Below are 20,722 nucleotides of genomic sequence, written 5' to 3'. Positions count from 1 at the left end.
AGATCTGGTGTGTTCTGTTCATTGTATTCTTTCTGCTTTACGCCTAGTTCTGATTTGGGATTGTATGTAGGGCTGTTAGCTACCCACCAACAGCATTTAACCTCTTATTGACCTTCTGTCATTAAGGGACAGACCATTTGCTCCACTTTAGCAGAATAATGCATAGTGTAATATATAGTATAACATTCATGTTTTTAACATTTTGTAATCACTCGACTTACTTTAAGCAGTCCCAGAGAAATGCGACAGTATATAAATTGTGAAGACCATTTAAATTTTTTTTTGTAATTCACTGTGGTTGCATAATTTAATATTTAATCATTCATTTAAATAGCCTTCATTTCCCTCTTGGACAACTATGAAATGTCCACTGGAATTGCTGAGGTGGTAACCCCAGAAGAAAGGGCTGAAAACAATCGCTTTCTGGACGTAGTTCTTGAAACAAAAGTCATGCAGGTGGGTGATATCAGCCAATGGACTTGAGAAAGCGTTGGATTTCTAAAAGCCATAAGCATTACTGTAGTAGAAGCTATCAATTGTATTTACAAAGACTCCAGTGACTTGAATGGTGTCAATCGTGCATTCAACACACCTCACACTTTGGCTCAGATTTGGATTTTCTTGTCAGTGAAATAAAATATATTTTCAGGAACATACACTGCCAGAGGCAGAATATTTGCAACCTCTTTCCCAGGTAGAAATTTGTTACCGTTGACAAAAGACACACTTAGTCAAAAATTTTCATTTTGCATTTCATCAGGACATTCGCTATGTGAGTAGAGCAACAATTATGTACCAAAATAAAACAAAACAACTGCCAATGCTGGGGATCTGAAGCAAAAGCAGAAATTGCTGGAGAAGCTCAGCAGGTCTGGTAACATCTGTGGGAAGAAAGTAGACTTAATGTTTTGAATCTGGTGACTCTTCATAGGTGATGACTATCAGTTATCTGCCAAGTTTAGTTTAAATTTAAACAATCATATAACTTATGCATTCCCCCTGGGATCGCCTGTACCAATCGCAGTACAATTGCTAACCAATTAACTGGCTGTTTCAGCAAATGTTGTTCCCCTCTACTCTAGTATTCTCGTGACTGTCCTAATGAATGCACAATGGAACGATTTGAAAAGAAAGTCTTGTTTTTCAGCAATACTCAAGTTCAGTACTATCAATGACTGTTTGTTTGCTTTTCATGAATTTGACTTTGTAGCATCAAAGAGTCAACTTTAGCTGAAGAATAATATGTTGCATTGGTACGATAGTACCATGGTTCTCATCTTGCAGAGTCGCTGATCCCTGAATTTAGTTGGAAGATTGATTCTATGTGGAAAAATGTTTCGGGGGCTTCATCGGGACATAAATGAAAATGGATTTTATGTTTGAAGGAATCCTCAAAATCTTGATTAGAATGTTAGGCTTTAAAAAGCACCTTGAAAGAGGTCAAAGGGTGTGACAGCTTGGGTAGGACTGAAGACACAGCCACTACAGGTGGGGTGAAGAGCTGGGAAAATGCAAAGTAAAGACACAAGTCAGAGCTATTGAGGTTAGATGCGGAAAAATCCAAGATTTGTTTGGAATTTGGGGCAATCGTTCAAAGGAGCATTGTCATTCTGAAATATGTACAAGTACCTGAGGACAGTGACATTCTTTTGCTTATTAATCTAATTATTGGGCCAAAGACTGATGAAGGCCTTTTTGCTTTATTTAGCTGTTTTGAAAATTGCCTGGATATTCCAAATTTCCTACATACAACAGCAGTGTTTCCAGGGAGAAAGTTGAAACACAACTTTTGGGGATTAGGGGTATGGTGGATAAAAGAAAGGAAAAAAACATGGACCAAATGTAATTCTAGAAAATTTAATAACAAGATGCAGGTTTAACACAACAAGAAATGACATGAGAGATAACAAATGTATACAAATGTATAATAACAAATGTTATTACCTGAAAGGACAGTGGAAGAGAATCAGATGGGAAGCTTTCCAAGCAAGTTAGATAAATACTTGAAAGGAAAATAATTACAAGACTACAGGGAAAAATCAGGACCGTGGATCTAATTGATGAGACGTACTTTGAGGTGCAGAATAGCATCCTGCTGTATTGTATGATTTTATGAGATTGTAGCTTTACGATGCATGTGGTGTAATTACAGCTTCATTACTGGACAGAAGGAGGCAATTCAGCCCATCAATTTCATGCTAAGCCCATCATGTAACTCTCAGTGCAAAAAGAGAAATTGCTGGAGAAACTGTTGATGTTCCTGTTTTTATTTGAGATCTCCAACATTCCACAGTTCTTTGTTTTATTTTTATGTAACTCTCGAGCACCTGTGCTATTTCCCCAGTGTAAATTTTGGCCTGATCAGTATTTTTATGGCCAAGATCTTCAGTATTACGCCAGGGGAGGCTTATGAACAATCATTTCCTTTGGTTTTGGTTCATTTACTTAATCCAGCTGGGTCTTTCATTTTAGTATTAGATTTTTCTGAGGGGAGTGCATGGTGAAATCAGTTGATGCTGAAATGTAAATTTCCAGAAGGTTCTGTTGTGTCAAGAAAAAGCAAAACAAGCTTTATTATGTTTAAAACAATCTTGAGCAGTCACATGAAGGCAGTATAAACCAAAAGGGTGATCATTGCTGTCCAGAAGGTTAGGGACAACTTAGAAAGTTGTAGAAAATATAGATATACCAGGTTCTGGGTCCCAGCAGTACCCCTTGTCAATAGTCCATTATAGTAACCCCTTTGGAGCTGCCAATAATCTGTCAAAGGATTGACATATTCTGCATCACTGCATGATAAAACCATAAGCCTCAGACTTTTGGGATCTTAATATCTAATTCTACCATGAGTTTTGAAAGGGATTAGTCATTTTCCACTCTGCATGAAAAAGTTGCCTTTAGGTTCCTTTTAAATCTTTCCCTTTTCATCTTAATCCTATGCCCTCTAGTTTTGGACTCTCCCACCCTTGTCTATTTGCCTTATCCATGGCCCCTCATGATGTTATAAACCTCTATAAGGTCACCCCTCAGTCTCTGATGTTCCAGAGAAAATAGCCCCAGTCTGTTCAGCCTCTCCCTATAGCTCAAACGCTCCCACCCTGGCAACATCCTTGTAAATCTTTTCTCAACCCTTTCAAGTTTCTCAACATCCTCCCAATAGTAGGGAGACCAGAATTGCACAAAGTATATTCCTTTTGAAGTAAGTGGCTGTTGTAATGTAAGAATTGCAGCAGCCAGTTTGCATGCAACAAACTCCCATAAACAGCAATGTGATATTGATTACATCACCTGTTTTAGTTATATTGATTGAGAGAGAAATATTCACCAGGGCACTGGGGATAGCTCCTCTCTGAAAATAGGCCCAGGGTCTATTCGTGTAACTTTGATGCATTTACCATCTCATCCATAATACAGCATCTTTGACAGTGTTATACTACCTCAGTATTGCAATGGGAGTATCAACCTGAATGATCAAGTCTTTGGATTGGTAAAGAACGTCCAGCCTTCTGACTCATTATATAAGGGGTCTACCAAGCAAACCAGGGTTGACAACTGTTATGAAAATTGTTATGAGAACTTTGCAACCAAGGGATATCAATGGGCCCATGTTACATACTGCTTGAGGAACAAAGAAGCTTACAAGTGGTTGACCTCTAGCTGTAAGGGACTTCAATCTCTTCCCATCAGGTGAAAAAGATGAAAATTCCAGACTTTAGTCACGAATGGAATCACTGCTTGTCTAAGGAGTAATTCCGGGATGTAAACTTCAGAACTTTTGCCAATTCCTGCTTTCACAAGCTATGCACAATGTGTTTCGTCATGGACTACATCCAACTTAATTTCCTGAAGCAAAATCTGCCAAGTCTCTCCATGTTGCCAAAACTAATCATATGAACTCGAGAATGTTTATATAGCACTACAACTTGGGTTTCTTTTTAGTCACATTCTTTGGTTTCACAAGTCTAGTGTCCTAGCATTTTCAAGGGTGCTATCTGTGTTGTGTGTTTGTGTTTCAGTACTTAGCAACTTCACTCACCTTCCTGACCAAACAATTATCAGAGTTTCTGTTTTTAATTCTTTGACTGTTCTTGCTGTGATCACTTCCCTAACCTGACACTGTGTGGAAGTACCATTTGAATAATGTTAAAGTTAGTTTATTTTGGAGCTTTTTTTGCTGGTTAAACACAACAACCCAAGCTTGTCCATTTTCTCGTAATCTGGGCTTTGAAGTTCAATGACCTTTTAATGATTGACTGGCAGGGGGAGTAGTGAATGTTACTCTGACCCACACGGCAGGAAGCTAATGTGATTGAATGCCTGTTTCACATAGAGCATTATTCAAGACAAGAAATAGGATCAGGAGTATACCATTCAACCCATTGAGCCTGTTGCATCATTCAATATGATATTGAATATGCTTCAACTCCACTAAACTACCCTTTCCTTATATCCCTCGATCTCCTCAGAGACTGAAATCTGTCTAACCCAGGCTTCAATGTATTCAGCAATAGAGACTCCAAAACCCCCCTCCAGAGTAAAATGCCTCCCAGCAACTATCCTAAAGCTTCTTCAGAACCTTGTACCTTTCAATCAGATGACCTGTTGTTATTTTTAATCCCAGAGAACATAGTCAGTTTGCTCCACCCCTTATCATAGGACAACACCCTGATCCCAGTGACTAATTTGGTGAACCCTTTTTTGTGACACCTTCAACACAATCTATCCTTTCTGAGGAGAGGAGACCAGAATCTTATACACTTACTCCAGATGTAGTGTCACCAAAATCCTGTACAATCAGAACAAGTCTTATCTATTCCTGACAAAGGCCTTCTGTGTTCTTGATTTAGCTTAAAGATAGCCCCCATACCCTCTCTTGTGTCTGAGTTGCAATGAAGTTAGAAGACCTTTATAACAGTGAATTAAGCTGAGCAGTGATTGTGACATCCAATATGTTGACAATAATTCTGATAATTATCCTCTTTTTCAGTTAACTCATCAGTACCTTGCCAGTAAAAATCTCACATCAGCTGACCCACAACGGTTCAAGCAACATCTTTATGACATTTGGTTTCAACTGTATTCCAGAGGAGGGAATCGAGGGTATGATTTTTTTCTTTGAGAGCAAAATATTGAACTAGGCAGCAAAATACAATTCTGAAGAAGGGTCACCGGACCCAAAATGTTAATTCTGATTTCCTTCCACAGATGCTGCCAGACCTGCTGAGTTTCTCCAGCAATTTTTGTTTTTGTTGGAAGACTTGGAGATCTACAAGGGTTTCATTGTAAAGCTATAGTTTAGCATAACCATCAATTTCCACCTCTCCTGCTGAACTCTTTCCCTGTCCAGAAGCCAACTCACCCCAGATTGGCGAGGGTGTCCACTTCCATCAGAATATCCTGCAACTCGTGTGCTTCACTTTGCTGCATTTTCCAATGGCGGAGGTGGGTACTGCAGATACTGGAGGGATTAGAGTCAAGATTAGAGTAGTGCTGGAAAATCAATGTTTTGGGCATTCCTGATTAAGGGCTTTTGTCCGAATTGTTGATTTTCCTGCTCCTAGGATGCTGCCTGACCTGCTGTGCTTTTTCAGCACCACTCTAATCTTGACTACATTTTCCAATGACAAAGCCAAATGTAGTGTTTGTTTGAAATGCACTTTGGCTTCAGCTGGAGGCACTTATGTATGTTTGCGTCATTAACCCCACATGCCACATAGTCTCTTAGCAACTCAGAAAGGGTTAAACCAAAGTCTCATACTCCTGCCAATCCTCTTAAACTCATCAAACCTCCCAATATGTATTCCCCGATTCTCAAATTGTCATAAAATTGGTAGCGTCTCAGAATTGGAGAAGGCTTGGGGTCATAATACTATTTAACTAAATTGGTCAACTCTTGAAATGCTTCAGTATCTGGTGCTTCAGAAAAGGTTAGGCTCCTAATAACTGAGAAAGCTACGGGTCCATAAACTGTCAGGAGAATTAGTCATTGCCTTTCATCTGCCCCAAAGTCATTTGCCCAAAAAAAACTCATTCTTTTCACACACTGGGCCCAGTCTTCAACAACAGGATTGAATGAGTCAAGCTTTCCAAACAGGATGCCAAAAGTATTTACCCCAACTCAAAGTTGACTATTGCGAGCAAATTACTTCAGGAGCGTGCTTTTCTCTTGTCGCCACTGAAATAACTTCTCAGAGCCCAGTATCCTGATGCCAAGTCACCCTTTATATACATGTAGCAAGTCCTCAACACTGATCCAGCTTCCCCAGAGCCAGCACTCAGAATGAACACGAACTTCTGACCCTCCTATTTATATCTGTCAGCCAGGGCTCCCTAACTGGACCAGACTAACAGCCCAATCAGTGATCTCATAATCTATGAGGTCCACCTGGCTGACCTTGTTACATACATTAGGTGATTTTTTTTTATTGTCACTCGTAGAGGACAAGAGCAGGAAAATTCTTCTCCTGTGACTTCCAGCAGATTGCTTGTATCAAATGGATACAGAATTAGCTGAGTCACAGGACTTAGTACAAATAGAACAAAAGCACAAAGAAAATTTACAGCCAGGAACAGGCCCTTCAGCACTCCAAGCCTGAACCGACCCAAATCCACTGTCCAAACCTGTCGCCCAATTCCGAAGCATCTGTATCCGTCTGCTCCCCACCTACTCGTGCATCTGACCAGATGCATCTTAAATGAATCTACCATGCCTGCCTCTACTACCTCTGCTGGCAATGTGTTCCAGGCACCTACCACCCTAGTCATAGTGGTTAATGGATTTTTTTGGGCTGGTGGAAAATTTGTGGTGGGAGTTCCCCAGGGTTTAGTTCAGGGACGCTTCCTTTCCCTGACACATACGAATGATCTGGATGTTCAGGGCCAGTTTCAACGTTTGTGGATGATATGTGGAAGCATTGTTAGCTGTTAGTTGACAGTGTAGAATTTTAAAAGGACATAAATAACTTGATGGTTTGGCAGATAGGTGGTAGATGAAGTTCAGTGCAGAGAAGGATAAGGTGATGTATTTTGGTGGGAAGAACATGGACAGACAATTTAATATAAGGGATACAATACTAAAGGGGGTGCAGGAGTAGAACAAGCTGACTTTATATGTGCACAGATCATTGAAGGTGACAAGACAGGTAGTAAGATCAGTTAGTAAAGCATACAGTGTCCCCAGCTTTGTTAATAGGGACATAGAGTACACAAGCAAAGACATGATATTGAACTTGTATAGGATACATGTTAGACAAAGTTTGTGAGAAGATTTGTAGCTCGGGTGTTCTCTGTACCATCATTAAAAACACAGAAATCGAGAACACACACCGGATCATCAATGCCACACTCACAGGAATCCGATTCACTAGAGAGGAAGAAAAGGACAACCAACTCCCATTCCTAGACGTGATGGTACAGAGAACACCTAATGAAGAATTCACCACAAAGGTATACAGGAAAGCCACACACACAGACCAAGTCCTGAACTACGAAAGCAACCTCCCCAACACACACAAAAGAAGTTGCATCAAGACACTATTCAAAAGGGCCACAACACACTGCAGTACACCAGAATTGCAAAAAGAGGATGAAGAAGAACATCACCTATACAATGTATTCGTCAAAAACGGATACCCGCGCAATTTCATCAACAGACGCCTAAGGGAAAGACAACGGAACGAGGACATGCTGCAAACCCAAAGGACTAGCCACACTACCATACATCAAAAACATTTCTGAACTGACAGCCAGACTACTGCGACCACAGCACATAACAGCACACAAACCAACAGCCACTCTCAGACAACAACTCACCAGGATGAAGGACCCAATACCCAGCATGAGCAAAACCAATGTAGTGTACAAAATCCCATGCAAGGACTCAGATGACAAGCAACATGAGTTTGACTGGGACAACACTACTATTATAGGACAAGCCAAACAGAGAACAGCCAGGGAATTCCTCGAGGCATGGCACTCATCCACAGATTCAATCAATAAGCACATCGACCTGGACCCAATATACCGGCCACTGCAGCGGACAGCTGGAACTGACAACTGGAAGCGGCAAATACAAATCACTATAAATGCTGAAGGAAACATCACAGAAGCGCTTCACAGGAGGCTCCCAAGCACTGAGGATGTCACCTAGACAGGGGACGAAACGTCTGCAACACAAATTCCCAGCTCGGTGAACAGAACACAACATATATGTTAGACCTCAGCTGGAGTGTTGTGTACAATTCTGGGTGCCACCTGATAGGAAGAATGCATATGCACTGGTGAAAGTACAGAAACAGTTAATAAAAATGGTTCCATGGATGAGTTATGAGGATATATTGGAGAGGCTGCAGCTGTTCTCCTTGAAGAGAAGAAGGTTAAGAGGAGATCTAATAGAAGTTTTCAAACTCGGTCTGGGTAGAGTAGATAAGGAGAAACTGTTCCTGCTCATATGAGAATCAAGAATGAGGGGGCACAGATGTATAGTGATTTGGAACATAAGCAAATGTGCTGTGAGAAAAGACGTTTTCACACAGCGAGTAATTGAGGTTGTTATGGCTTAGGCCAGACCACTCAAAACAATCTTAAGCAGGCAGCCCAGACCATAATTTTGCAATTTGTTTCAGTAAGTGTATCGTGAAAATTACGCAGAGTAAGTTGACTACCAGGTTTAAAAACAGACAAACATTTATTCACAAAATTACACAATGAAACACAAAGAAAATAATAAAGAACCCCTATGGAACACAGCCTATCCAGACTAGACTTAATTATGTTGTTCTGAATATACACAATAGTCCTAATAAGCAAACCCACTGAAACACAGTAAAAATGAAACAAATGCTTGCAGGTTAAAGTTAGAAGGACAGAAGTAGAGAGAGTCTAGCAGCCTGTTTCCACACAGCTGAACTGCCTAATTAGTTCTGGACTGAACTGCTCAGCTTTCAGAACTGACCATTTCCCTTTCATTGTACAGGTCACTTCTAAAAAAATGACCACTTTGGTCTGAAGTCTCATCTGTTTACATATAAACAGAAGGCCTGTCAAAATCCTTTCCCATGTCTGTAGCAAACTAGCCATCTTAGAGCCAAGAGCTGTTTATGATCCTTCTGAAAAAAAACCCAATGACACAGTATCCTTGGGAAAAGGAACAGCTTATTAGAAAGAAAAGGACCAGCTTTGTGACAAGGTCTAGAACACATTGCTTGGAAATGTTCTAAAGGCAGATTCAATTAAGACATTCAAGATGATTATTTCAATTTAAATTTGATAAGAGGACATGGAAAAAAGCCATGAGAATGGCACTAAGTCATGATGGAAAGCTGGTGCAGACACAGTGGGCTGAATGGACTACTTATATGTTAAAACAATACTGTGGTTTTGTGAAATATCAAAAATGACTTCTGTGACAGATTACCATTTGACTGCTTTATTGGTCTATTTGGTTCCTCCAGGCGAGATTCTTCAGGGTTTGAGCATGTGTTTGTGGGAGAGACCAAACGAGGGAGAGAGATTATGGGCCTACACAACTGGGTCCAATTCTACCTGCAGGAGAAGCGCAATCACATTGATTATAAAGGCTTTGTGGCCAGGAAGGACAAGAATAAGGTGCGAGCAGTTACACTTGATGTCCTAACATTGTTGGCTAAGGAACAAATTCTTAATTTATTCTCATTCTATTGTTGTTCCTTCTTACTTTAGTTTTTAGTAGTATTTTGTTGGGTTTCTAAAACACTGTCATCCTCAGATTTACTCTTGCAACCTTTATAAGCATGTTATTTTAATCTAATTATATCCTTAACCTCCTTAGTGACCATGGATGCATCTTTTTCTTGGAGTTTCAGTTTTTCAATGGAATGTATGTTTCTTGATCATTCTGAACTGTTTCTTTAAGTTTCTTAGTGTTTGTTAACCAGCAAACATTTTCATTTGTTTACCCAATAAACCTTACAGTTTTATTTAAGATTCTTGTTTGTAATTAGAATATTTTGTTTTGAAAATTATTGTGAAATGCATTTATTGTGATCACTATTACCTGATGGATCATTTACTATGATATTCCAACAATCTGGACTCATTAAAGTAGCTTAAATTCTTGACTGGCTTCTTCAAACAAATGTCCCACAAACATTCGACAAACTCATCTTTAAGGTAGCCTTTACCAATTTGCTTGGTCTAATTTGTATGGGGATTGCTGTCCACTGCAACTATTACGTTGCCTTTTATAAACTGCAATAATTTATTCTTTTAATGCTCTGTCCCACAGCTTAATTGTTGTTAGGGAGCCTACTCCCATCAGTTGTTTCTAACTCTTGTTATTCCTAATCTATACCCTCATGGTTTCCACATCTAATTTTTCTATGAAAAGATCATTTCTCACAAATGATTCAGAAATCATCCTTTATTATAATGGCTATCCCTCATTTTTCAATCTGCCTGTCTTTTCAAAATGGTGTGTACTCTGGAACATGTATTTCCCAACTGTGGACACTTTGTACCCATGCCTCTGTGGTGGTGATTAGATTTAAACCAAGGCTCTCTATCTGTGACATGAGTATTGTGGATGCTCTGCATTTTCAGTGATTTCAGACTTTTTAAAATTACTTTTCCTTGCATGGACCTTTATCCTCTGTATTATTACTGTGCTGTCCCTTATTGCTCCTCTGAGTTGCCTTTCCCTACATTGATATCGCCTCAACTTTCCTATTGCCTCAACTTGAGTTGATGGTAAAACAAGCTAATTTCTGTTTGCTTACCGTTCATACTTGCAAAACTTTCTTTTTAATTTTTCTTGTGGACTGAAGAGAGGAAAGGACTGATGTAGAAGTCAAGTACTGTGGAGAGGATGGGGAAATTTTTAACTCTCGCAATGTCTCCAGGAATAGCAGGGCTTGATTTATAGCATATTTCTCCAATGAGACATGTTGAGCTCTTGATTTGATTCAGACTGAACTCCCTCAGCAATGCCAGCAGTGAGTGAATGAATATTTTGAATTTTACTAAGGTGTATATTATCATGGGTTTGGGTATATGTCTGCGGACCAGTGGAATCTAACTGATATTTGTTTTTTGTTTGCTGGTTTCTTGTAGCCTGATGAAGATGATCACGTCTTGAACCTGCAGTTCAGCTGGAAGACAATGGTGAAACCTGTGGGCAGTTCCTTTATTGGAGTGAGCCCTGAGTTTGAGGTCGCTGTCTACACCATCTGCTTCCTCCTGTCGCAGGCCAAAGTCTCGCGGGAGCTGGTAATGGTGGACGAATACCATTTGCAAATTGTCGTGTATCGTCACGGGAAGTACATTGGAAGTTCCTACCCGGTGCTGCTCAGCAACAACAATATACCCCTGGACTGAACCTGTGGCAGTCTCAGGAATCCTCAGTGTCATCTACAGTTTGCTCAAATGTCTGCAGAATTAACATCCGTCCAACAAGCAGATTATAGTCGATGCTCAGAGTGTCTCTTTTTCTGGTTAGATCTTCTCAAAGTCGTTGCAACGTTGTATTGTACAAAATGCACATTTTGCAACGTCTTCTTGTTCAGAATCCTCAATTAATGCACTCCCATATGAACTCAGTGGATTTGATCCTGTGCTAAAGGAGACCATCTCTGAGTTAAAATTCGGGTGACTTTTTAAAAAAATTCAGTTTAACGTTCAGCACAGAATTCATTTCAGAAACTGTCCCCATAAATCAACACATTTCACACAAGATCTCTACGTGTTGGGGTTGGCTTTTTAAATTTAATATGTTGTTGCAGGATTTTAGTTTGACAATTTTTGTTCTGATAATGCTGCAGTCCTTAAATATCCAAACTGTCTAAAACAGTAAAATCGTTGTGACCTCCTAATAAAGAAGTGTCACCTACCTGCCTTGTTAATTAAATCCTACTGTTACAAGCCATCACATTTAATATCTCTTAGAAAACCAACCAATCTCTCCATGACCAGTGGGATCGGAAATATTTGTTTCACTTGAAGTGAAATTGGTGCATTTTAACCCTCACTGCACCACATGACAGCTGCACATTTTCACATCAATCTGATGTAAAACTCCTGCGTGATTTTAAACTGGGAGGAAAACGTTGTTCACTTTTCATTCCATCATTGAAGCTTCATCCATTGAAGAAACCCTACAGCCAGCAGTTTCTTTTTTCTGTTATGGATGAGCATTTGTTTCATAGCTTGAAATTCTGTATCTGCTTTGATGACAATTAGTCAGTGATTTAAGGGTTAGCCCTGCATTATACTTGTGTGTTTCTCTGCTTCATAGCCTGTATTAATGGAACTATATCAGCTTGTTAGATTGAACTTTTTATTATACAAAAATTGTTTGAATTCTTAAAGTTTTTAAAATGCACAATTTATTGATATTTCAATCTGCTTTTAAAAATAACTTGCATTTTATTTCTGTTTTCAGTTTCCAGGTAAAATATTTTCAATTCAACTTTGATTAGGCTTTTTCTCGGTCTCTGAACTGCCAAAATTGTGGAAGAAACTTTTGTTTCTTGTGGAGCTGTTTCCAAGAATTGAAATTGGAGGGGGTTTAGGTGACAGCAGCTCAAAGACCCCTTTGTGTTTAAACATGGCGAGGGTTTAACTGTCGCACGTTTCAGTTACTAATGACTTTCAATGCCAACTTTCCAAGGATTACTGAGGTTTGAATCAATCTATGAAGTTTAATTTTAGATGGTTTGATGAAGACAAGAAAACCCATGCTTAAAGGTGTTCGGGGTTTACCTGAAACTGGGTTTACCTTTCTCCAGCCCAAAACTTATTGGGATTTTTGAAAGATCGCGAGCAATTTAATTCTGCAGAAATCACGTTGCTTCTGTTGCAATCCCAGGCCTCACTGATCTTCACTCCTGACCTAAACTACATCAAAACATTTCAAAGTTCGTCTAAACCAGTTTCAAAACTACTCTCGCTTTTTACACTTATGAATTTTCAATTTTCATCAAAACGTGTTTTGCAGTTTTCATAATTCATTACATGATCATTATGGAAACTCTACTCCTATAAAGGTTCAGTCTTTGTTTTTCCAAAGGAGCTGATTTTATGACAATTTGCACATTTATCCCAACCAAATCCTTAACCTACCTGCTGTGTTTTGCAGCTTATTCTGTTTGTAGACCAGCATTAATCTGGTACTCAATCCTTTATCCATAATCCTTGGGGCCAGTTGCTTTTCAGGATTCCGAATTTTTGATTTCAGAATAAATGGCATTTTCACGGTGAATTTTAAAAAAAATTACCGAACAACAGACGCATGTGTGAATAGTGCGAACGCTGAGACAGAATTAATGCCTGCCAGTGCTGGGGCCAGGCTGGCACGTCACATCTGAGTGTTGTGGTTCTAGTGGGTGTGGTGTTGGGTCACACCAAAATGACACTCCACACTCCACGAAAAAGTTTAAGATTTTGGATAAAGGATTGTGTACCTGTACTGAAAAGAGCTACATGTTGGTAAATACAGTTTACTGATTTGAAATTTCTATTTCCTCCCCCTCCAAGTGGAAACAATATGAGTCGAGTTACTGCTGCTTGTTAACACCTTGCCTTAATTTCTCGAAGTTCAGCAGAACCATGGAATACGTATTTGACCAAAGTTTATTCTTTGGACATAGTTATAGTTCAGTTCCTGCAATGCATGTTCACCTTTTTAATAACTTTGAAATAAAGTTCATTATAAAGAAGTTAGTCTTGCTTTATTTTATTTCAGCACAATTATTTCAAGATTATTGGCCATGACTATCTAAAGTGGTCATACCTTGCTGCATTTGCCTCACATTGTTGTAGCTCAGTGACTCAATTTGACTCAGCTCAGTCCTGCACAAATAATGCTGAACTGCTGACAATTAAACAGACAAATAGTGCAACCAATTTTCACGCAGCATGATCCAACAACTGGAAATCTGATGACTAACTAGTTGTTGCATTGTTGGTGGAGTCAGTTGGGAAGTTTGGCCACAGCATTAAGACTCTTTCCTGCTTGAATGAGTTTCTTAGTTTTATGTCCGTAAGGCTGGGCAAGTTGAGTTTTGGTACAACAACCCAGCTGAAAGAAGCGGCACTTTCAACAGTACAGCACTCACTTCATTCTGACCCTCTGAAAGTGTACCAGTCCCTTTGATTTGATCCTCCCACAGTGTATCACTCCCTCAGTTCTTACTCTCCAACAATGTTGAACTCCCCTAGCACTGACCCTCCTACAGTGGACCTCTCCTTCAGTATTGACTGTTTGACATTGCAGTGATCCTTCACTACTGATCCTTCACTACTGATCCTCTGACATTGCAGCACTCCCTCAGTGCTGACCCTCTAACAATGTGGGGCTCCCTCAGTGCTAACCATCTGATGTTGCTATTCTGTCTCAGTGCTAAGTTTCACACTGTGGCTCCCTCAGTGCTGACCGTCTGACATTGAGGGATTCCCTCAGTCCTAACCCTCTGACGTTGCTGTGCTCCCCCAGTGCTGACCCTCTAACACTGTAGGACTCCCTCAGTACTCTCCCTCGAACAGTGTGGGACTCCCTTAGTACTGTCCCTTTGACAGTGTGGGCCTCCTTCAGTGCTGACCGTCTGATGCTGCTGTTCTCCCTCAGTACTCTCTCTCCAACAGTCTGGGGCCCCCTCAGTGCTGACCATCTGACATTGTGGGGTTCCCGCAGCCCTGACCCTCAGATGTTGCTGTGATCCCTCAGTACTGTCCCTCTGAAAGTGTGGGGCTCCCTCAGTGCTGACCGTCTAACAGTGTGGGGCTTCCTCAGTACTGTCCCTCTGACAGTGTGGGGCTCCCTCAGTGCTGACCCTCTGGGCCAGTTGCTTTCTTTAGGTTTACTCTCAGGACAACTGATCTGAAGTCTGCAGCAGTGACAGACAGAACAAGTGTCCCCGGGACTCTTGGGGCAGGTGACACTGCACCACTGGCATTCTGCAACTTGTCATTGATGATAGAATAGATGCCATTTGGCTTGTTGTCATTCCAACTCTTGCAGCAGCAATGCAGACACTCCCACTCTCCTGTCCTTTTCTCGTCGTCGCAGAAATTTATTTTTAGGTTCTTGTGTCCAATTTAATTTTGATAACTACAATGGAACCTGCCATCAGAACACTCTCAGGCAGCACTCTACAGCTCTTAACCACTCCTCGCATAAATGGTTTTCTTCATTCTGCTTGTATTTCTTTTGCTGACCATGTCGATGTCCTCTGGTTCTCAACGCTTCTGCCAATGGGAGCCATTTCTCCCTATTTATTGAGTCTAGACCCCTCACGATTTTGAGCAGATCCTTTTTCACCAAAACCAATTACAACTCTTCCAATTCTATCACTTAACCAGTGACAGTGAAGTACCAAGAAGGAATACAATACTCCATTTGAGGCAAGGAACAGCGTTTTATGAATACTTGACCGTAACTTCTTTGATTTTATACTCTGATTTTACTCAGGATTTTGTGATTTCTTCAAAGATATTTTGCTTGGGGAGGCAGTCTTTAATTTGCCATTCCTTCGTTGGTGATGGGTCAAAAACAGAAAATCACAGAGTTGTTACCGTGTAGAAGGAGGTTGCTGGGCCCATCGTAATTGTACTGGCACTGCGAAAGAGCCATTCACCTACTGCCATTCTCACACCTTCTCCCCCTAACCCTGCACATTCTTCATCTGCTGACAACAATCTCATTCCGTTTTGGAAGACTGGAGTGAAGCTGCCACCACCACACTCTCAGGGGATGCATTCCCGGTCCCAACCACTCATTGCACAAAAAGGATTTTCCTTGCATCTTTCGCTGATTTCCTTTAATCCATGCTTTCCTGATCTTGACTCTTGACAGAGTGGAGAGTGTTTCTCTCTATCTGCTCTGTCCAGATTCCTGATAATTTTGAAAACATGAAAACATTTACTTTTGATCAGATTCCCTTCTTTGTCAGGAAAATCATCCAAACCTTCCCAGTCTATCTTCACATCTGGTGTTCCAATTACTGGAACCATTCTCTTGATGTATTTCTGTTCTCTCTGCCAATGCATTCACATCCTTCCTAAAGTGTGGTGCCCAGAGGTAGGCGCAACCCTCCAGCTGAGGCTGAATTATGGTCAAATTCAACATAACTTCCTTGTTTGTGTTCAACTGGATGCTTAATCAACCACACTCTCAATATGTTCTGCTACTTTCAACGACTTATGGTCTTTCTGTTTTCACTGTTACGGATCAGACCAGACCAGATCCCCTCAAAATATATTGAGAAGGTAGCCTAGACCTTATCTTTTTCTTATTTTAAAGGTAAATGTCAGGTACTGAATTCCAGATGCAATTTGATTGGTCAATCTACTCAATATTAAGCAAAACATAATTTATTCAAACGCTATAGTTAAAATACAACAAAAAAAGAACTTGGAATAACATAACTCTACTGGGAAATTTAACAGAATAATAGATACACAAACTATTTCTAATTAACTGTTTCTATATCGAAACAGTTTTATGCCCATAAACAGACCAAAAAACAAATTCAGCAAACAGATTGTCTCACATATAATCCAGCAGCCCAGGAAGAGAACTCCATCTCTTGACTATAATTGACAGAGGGGAAGGAAACTTCCAATTCTTCAAGACCCCAACAGCAACTGCTGCTGAAAACTAAAAATTCCAGGTTTTGTGGATGGGAGCTTGATCACACCCACTCAGGCTGCTTCTATTATTCCAGCTTTCAAAAAAAAACACCTAAGGCTTCATAAGTTGTTTATCTTGTCATCGACTATTTGGCATCTGTCCTCCAATCCCTCTCTCGCTCTCTAAAATAAAAGGTCAAAACACACCTTAAAGATACAACATTGTCACAATACACATTCTTTGCATGTCCTCTCTAAATCCTTCTGATCAAAATTAATCACCTCATATTTCTCTGTATTGAATTTCACCTATCAGCTCTCTGCCCAATCCACCAATTTGTTTTTCTCTCCCCCTTTTAAAGTTTTATTATCCTCCTATCACATGGTGACTCCTGTGCACAGCTACAACTGTGTTTCTACACCAATTTTAGCAGCATGAAACACCCCAAGATCCTTAAGAGCATTACCAAACACAGTTTGACATGATAAGAATATAAGAAATAGGAGCAACAGTAGGCCATCTGGTCCCTCAAGCCTGCTCTGCTATTCAGTCAGACCATGGCTGATCTTTTCATGGTGGAGAAAGTGAGGACGTCAAATGCTGGAGATCAGAGTCGAGAGTGTGGTGCTGGAAAAGCACAGCAGGTCAGGCAGTATCTGAGGAGCAGTAGAATCGACACTTTGGGTAAGAGCCCTTCATCAGGAATTGAGCTTTTCGTGGTCTCAGCTCCACTTACTTGCCCTCTCCTTTGAATCCTCCCACTTCCTCCAGACCAAAGGCGTAGCCATGGGCGCACGTATGGGCCCCAGCTATGCCTGTCTCTTTGTTGGCTATGTAGAACAGTCGATCTTCCGTAATTACACCGGCACCACTCCCCACCTCTTCCTCCGCTACATTGATGACTGCATTGGTGCCACCTCGTGCTCCCGCGAGGAGGTTGAGCAATTCATCAACTTCACCAACACATTCCACCCTGACCTTAAATTTACCTGGACTATCTCTGACACCTCGCTCCCCTTCCTGGACCTCTCCATCTCCATTAATGACGACCGACTTGACACTGACATTTTTTACAAACCCACCGACTCCCATAGCTACCTGGATTACACCTCTTCCCACCCTATCTCTTGCAAAAATGCCATCCCTTATTCCCAATTTCTCCGCCTCCGCCGTATCTGCTCCCAGGAGGACCAGTTCCACCATAGTACACACCAGATGGCCTCCTTCTTTAGAGACTGCAATTTCCCTTCCCACGTGGTTAAAGATGCCCTCCAACGCATCTCGTCCACATCCCGCACCTCCGCCCTCAGACCCCACCCCTCCAACCGTAACAAGGACAGAACGCCCCTGGTGCTCACCTTCCACCCTACAAACCTTCGCATCAACCAAATCATCCACCGACATTTCCGCCACCTCCAAAAAGACCCCACCACCAGGGATATATTTCCCTCCCCACCCCTTTCCGCTTTCCGCAAAGGCCGTTCCCTCCGTGACTACCTGGTCAGGTCCACACCCCCCTACGACCCACCCTCCCATTCTGGCACTTTCCCCTGCCACCGCAGGAACTGTAAAATCTGTGTCCACACCTCCTCCCCCACCTCTATCCAAGGCCCTAAAGGAGCCTTCCACATCCATCAAAGTTTCACCTGCACATCCACTAATATAATTTATTGTATCCGTTGCTCCCGATGCGGTCTCCTCTACATTGGGGAGACTGGGTGCCTCCTAGCAGAGCACTTTAGGGAACATCTCCGAGACACCCGCACCAATCAACCAAACCGCCCCGTGGCCCAACATTTCAACTCCCCCTCCCACTCTGCCGAGGACATGGAGGTCCTGGGCCTCCTTCACCGCCGCTCCCTCACCACCAGACGCCTGGAGGAAGAACGGCTCATCTTCCGCCTCGGAAAACTTCAACCCCAGGGCATCAATGTGGACTTCAACAGCTTCCTCATTTCCCCTTCCCCCACCTCATCCTAGTTTCAAACTTCCAGCTCAGTAACTGTCTCCTTGACTTGTCCGGACTTGTCCGACCTGCCTATCTTCTTTTCCACCTATCCACTCCACCCTCTCCTCCTTGACCTATCACCTTCATCTCCTCCCCCACTCACCCACTGTACTCTATGCTACTCTCTCCCCACCCCCACCCTCCTCTAGCTTATCTCTCCACGCTTCAGGCTCACTGCCTTTATTCCTGATGAAGGGCTTTTGCCCGAAACGTTGATTTCGCTGCTCGTTGGATGCTGCCTGAACTGCTGTGCTCTTCCAGCACCACTAATCCAGTATTTAGTTTTCAGCATCTGCAGTCATTGTTTTTACCTCCACTTACTCGCCTGCTCTCCATAACCCTAAATTCCTTTATTGTTTAAAAATCCATCTTTGCCTTAAGAACATTCAATGAGGTAGACTCAACTGCTTCATACCAAGCCGTTTATTATGTCGGTCAGTTGATTTAATCAAAAGAGTAGATTTTGAGAGGCTTTTTATAGCTGAAGGAATTGAATATTTTGGAGATCCAGATTGCTGAAGGCAAGGCTTCCAATCATGGAACGATTAAAATTAAGGATGCACAGGAGGCCAGAAGTAAAGAAATCCATATATCCGGAAAGTTTTGTAATGTGACAACAGCATGATGGTGTGGTAAACGATGTCTGGTATGTTTGGGAGGCCTTTTGTTGTGTAGATTTAGTGACTCTACCACTCAGCCAGAAGACAAAGGTTCAAATATCAGCTGCTCTAGAAGTATGTAATAACATCTCTGAAAAGGTTGATTAAAAGCATCTATCTGTAAAGTCTAGAAAATATGTGGACAGTTTAATAGGGCTCTTTAACGCAGTGGTTGTGGTCTCCACCTCTGGATCAGAAGGTTCAGGTTCAAGTCTCACCTGCCCCAGACATTTGTCCTAACATATCTGAATAGGTTGATTTAAAATAAAAATCTGGAAAGTTTGCTTGGACTCTATGACACTGTAACAGCATTACTATTTCCGAGCCAAGAGTCCCAAAATCAAGTCCCGTCTGTTCCAGAGGTGTGTAATGACATTGATTTTTTTTAAAATGGTAAGTTTGTGGAGTGAGGTAACTCCATATAGATATAAAGGGTGAAATCATGAACTAATTTGAGAGTAAGGATGAATATTTCAAAACCCAGGCATAGCTCAAGGGAATCAACATCAGGTTAACGAGCACCAGGGGTGATGAAGGAAAGGGACATGATTTACGATACAGACAGTAGTGCTTCAGGTGAGCTTAATGTTATGCAGAGGTGAGGACTATAGATGCTGGAGATCAGAATCAAGATTAGAGTGGTGCTGGATAAGCACAGCAGGTCAGGCAGCATCCGAAGAGCAGGAAAATTGATGTTTTGGGCATGACCCCTTCACCAGGAATCATCAGGCAGGGCTCCTGCCCGAAACGTCGATTTTCCTGCTCCTCGGATGCTGCCTGAAGGGCTCCTGCCCGAAATGTCAAATTTCCTGCTCCTCGGTTCTGCCTGCCCTGCTGTGCTTTTCCAGCACTACACTAATCTTAGCTTTATGCAGAGTCTAGCAGGAGGTTGACAGGAGAACATCGAAATGGTCAGGTTCAGAATTACTGTCCCATGTGGGAGGCCAGCTGTTTCTGTTGGCTAAATAGCTAGCGAATGAATGACACCAACAATGCAGAACAATGCTGCCTCCTTGCCCTGTCCCTGTTAGTGGAAGGTAATGGTAGATCAGCATTGACTCAAACTGCCAGATCTCTAAATGTACCATCGACAGACAATGAGCAAAAGGCTGACAATGTTGGAGAAACCCAGCAGACCTGGAAGCATTTTTGGAGACAAAAACAGAATTATTGTTTCAAATTTGGTATGACTTCTTCAGAAGAACAATGATTGATTCTTGTCTTGTGGTGTGCAATCTTCATTGTGGTGTGCAATCCTCAATTAATCTCAACAGTTAAGTGATGGATTAAATTGGAAAAAGAAGTTAGATGGAATGTACAACAAGCAGTTGTGTAAATGGCTTCCTCATATAATAGCGGTGTGGTAAATGCCCAGCAGTCATAATACACTGATGGTTTAATAAATGTGGTGAAATTGGAGGATGCTGTTCCATCTTGGAAACATATGGGAAG

At 41.4% G+C, this 20,722-nt stretch overlaps 1 protein-coding gene across 1 annotated transcript in view; it reads left to right on the top strand.

The window, feature by feature from the left end:
- The window catches only part of endouc (endonuclease, polyU-specific C), a 33,611-nt gene extending 19,920 nt beyond the window's left edge, over positions 1–13,691 (top strand). Inside the window, exons 4-7 of the mRNA XM_072551795.1 lie at positions 335–456; positions 4,988–5,100; positions 9,453–9,606; positions 11,089–13,691. Coding sequence (XP_072407896.1) covers positions 335–456; positions 4,988–5,100; positions 9,453–9,606; positions 11,089–11,352 — 653 coding nt within the window. The 3' untranslated portion in view covers positions 11,353–13,691. The remainder of the gene's footprint in view (positions 1–334; positions 457–4,987; positions 5,101–9,452; positions 9,607–11,088) is intronic.
- The last annotated feature ends 7,031 nt before the right edge of the window (positions 13,692–20,722 follow it).

This window comes from Chiloscyllium punctatum, chromosome 32 (assembly GCF_047496795.1).
Source record: "Chiloscyllium punctatum isolate Juve2018m chromosome 32, sChiPun1.3, whole genome shotgun sequence".
NCBI lineage: Eukaryota > Metazoa > Chordata > Chondrichthyes > Orectolobiformes > Hemiscylliidae > Chiloscyllium > Chiloscyllium punctatum.
Note: the sequence above shows the minus strand (reverse complement) of the source record. Positions and strands in the feature narration are given on the sequence as shown.